This window comes from Morchella importuna (genome assembly GCF_003444635.1).
Source record: "Morchella importuna strain M04M26 chromosome Unknown Morimp01GS007, whole genome shotgun sequence".
In the NCBI taxonomy this organism is placed as follows: Eukaryota; Fungi; Ascomycota; class Pezizomycetes; order Pezizales; family Morchellaceae; genus Morchella; species Morchella importuna.
Genome location: NW_025763404.1, coordinates 968,312 through 970,990, shown reverse-complemented (window position 1 = coordinate 970,990; position 2,679 = coordinate 968,312). Strand labels below are relative to the sequence as shown.

The following is a 2,679-nucleotide window of genomic DNA, read 5'->3' as shown; positions in this document are numbered from 1 at the left end:
TCTGTCAACCGTAAAGTAAAACTACCTAGAGCAAACCTTCTCTCTCCCTATACGACCACTCCTTCCGAAAGCATCCCCTTAACTAGAGACCGCAGAGTACCTGTTCCAGCCGAGGTTTTCCACGACCACTGTCGTCGCGGTTTAATTTCCTTCTCTCTCGTTTTCTAGTTGGGGGGGGGGGGGGGGGAAACCTCGTCTCTTCGATGGCTGGCAGTGGTCTAACTTCGTGGGTGTTCTACTGACTAGGGAGGTAGAGTATGTAGAGTAGACCCAAATTCGTTGCGTGCATATGTTCGCTTGCCAGCAACGTGGGCCAGCGCAACCAACCAGCGCAGGCACCAGCTACTCTAGGTGGTGGTTAGTACTAATTTACCCCCACACACGCACGCCGATGTCTGTCCCTGACTAACGAGGATCAGAGTGAGATTCATGCAGAATATCCTATGGATGTGATAAGGTTGCTTCCGCTCATTCTCTGCTGTACTCTATGCGTCTCGCTAAGTAGTCAGTTTCTTTCGGAATTACGAAGTGGAGTAGGTAGGTAACTATGTAGAGGGGAGCAGTTGAGAGCCGAAGTCGAACGAAAGGTTAGTGAGAGGGCGAGTCTGCTAGGTTGGGGAATTCATAAGTTTGATCTAAAGGTTTAGGATCTGGAGAAATCTAGAGTAGAGATCTTCTGCATGGATTTCTGAGGTAGAGCAGGTTTAGCTTGATATGGATACCAACTCTACCAATAAAGTAAAAAGAGGGGATGTAGAAGGCTCGAGGGTCTCTCCCTCTCTAGTTACGAGATTTGTGTCACAGCTGGCGAGGTAGTATGTGTCTCGGGGAACTCGATTTACTATGTTGAATAGAGTATGGATGTGGCCTTTCAGTAGTAATGAAGTCTCAATATGATGAATTTGATGTCTTGCTTCTGTTTCGTGCAGTAAAGCACTAGAGTCTCACTTTACTCGCAAACACTACACTGAAAATATATCTTATAACATTTGTTTGAAGGGTTGTCATTCTATGAAGACGAGCTCCGGGTTAAAAGAAACAAAAAAATGCTACAAAACCGAGTGATATTTCATGATTGTCATACAAAGAAAGCACCAAACGAACCTGCGGCGTCCGCCCGCCACAGAATTTAAAAAAAGGCTTATTCAATCACCTACTGCAGGGCCAAACCTCGCGTCTGTCCGTCCGAATTCTTTATTTGTCAAAGTGACATGTTTCTCAACGCACTACACGTAAAAGCAATACGAGACTTTTGACTATCCTTCCAGAAAGGGCTAGTTAACTGGAGGGGTGCTTTGCAGATCAGGATTCAGACGAAATCTGAAATTGGGAACTACATGTATGTAAATTAAAATTAAAATTGAGGACAGTTCTAGGGAGATACAAAATTTCTCCAGTGTCAAGTGCTCACTCCCTAATCTGTGCACGTGTGTTCATGATCTAGGCATATAGGCAGCTGTCTAGAAGAACAAATAAGACTTTTGGTCTGTTGCGTAAGAAAGGGCTTGGAAACGTTTCGGAATCCAACCCCAAGACCCCACGTGCCTCCCTCTGCAGGCAGTGGACATGATGTGATGCGCCCTTTCTTCCAGAAGAAATGATGCATTTCACGGATCCCGAACCGTTATCCGCTTTGCTTTCCGCCTCTGGTGATTGGTCCATTCGAGCCAAACAATTGCTGGGCGGGTTAGGGTATTCGGGGAGCCCGCAATTGCGTCTGCCAACCAACGAAAACAGCAGCACGTTGTTGCGCCACTTATCCCACTATCCACTTTCCCATGCCCTCCTCCCTCCTCCCGTGGTTGCCGAACCGACTTGGCTTGGCCGAAGCGGCTGGCGAAGAAGAAGGAAGCGTTGATGTTCCGTGGATCTTTATTCGCTGATCAGGACTGCGGCATTGACATGGTGTTGGGTCTTATCTGGACTCTGGAGATACCTATCCCTCATATCAACATGCGGTTTCCTTTGGCTAGGGCAAGAAAAACGCCACCCTCAGATCTCTTAGGTGCCAGCCAAGAAGGTTGCGCGATCGTAGACGAAAGAGTTAGCCCTCCAAACGATCCACAAGGAGAAGAAAAAATCACTCGGGTAGGTAGCGGTTGTGGTGAATGCGGATAGGTAAAGTAGGTAATCTAGCGAGAAAACGAATTCAAAGCATCAACCCCTGCACACAGCACTGCTTGACTTCTGGGCGACATATGTCACCCTCACCTCACCTCACAGCTTTCTTTCATAGAGTAACTAATCCCAGTTCCAGGTTGCCGGAACTCTCTCGTTTGCAACCCACATTTATGCCCCGGTTGGTGCCGATGCTGGTGTCAGAGGTCATAGTTTATCACTCACTTTTGAGGGAGCTGCTCTCGGTTGTGGCAAAACAAAGCAATTGCAATCGCACAATCGAGCCCTCTCATATAGAGCGGCCGGCGAAATACGATATCACGCCCCGCTCTAGATATCATCATCATCGTATCGTGATCGTCCACCTTGACTTAAAGCCCTTTCAAAATTTGCCGTTCCAGAGTTTGAGCAAAGCTCCCGATCATTGGATTACCAGGAGAGTACTTTTTTTTTGACTGTAACACGCGGAGATTCACCCGTTTATTTTCCTTTTTTCTGTGTTCCTTTCGTATGTGGGGAAAGGAAGGGAAGTAAGTCAAGGGAACAGCACCAATGGGTTGG

The 2,679-nt window shown here is 47.3% G+C and overlaps 1 protein-coding gene across 1 annotated transcript; it reads right to left on the bottom strand.

Annotated features, from left to right (window-relative positions):
• Positions 1-1,883: 1,883 nt before the first annotated feature.
• Positions 1,884-2,234, bottom strand: LAJ45_03451 (uncharacterized protein; the record flags this gene model as incomplete). The annotated part of the gene is made up of 3 exons (XM_046113037.1): positions 1,884-1,936; positions 1,991-2,132; positions 2,217-2,234. 3 exons carry the CDS (start codon positions 2,232-2,234, stop codon positions 1,884-1,886), a joined length of 213 nt encoding a protein of 70 aa, XP_045973914.1.
• Between the last annotated feature and the right edge of the window lie 445 nt (positions 2,235-2,679).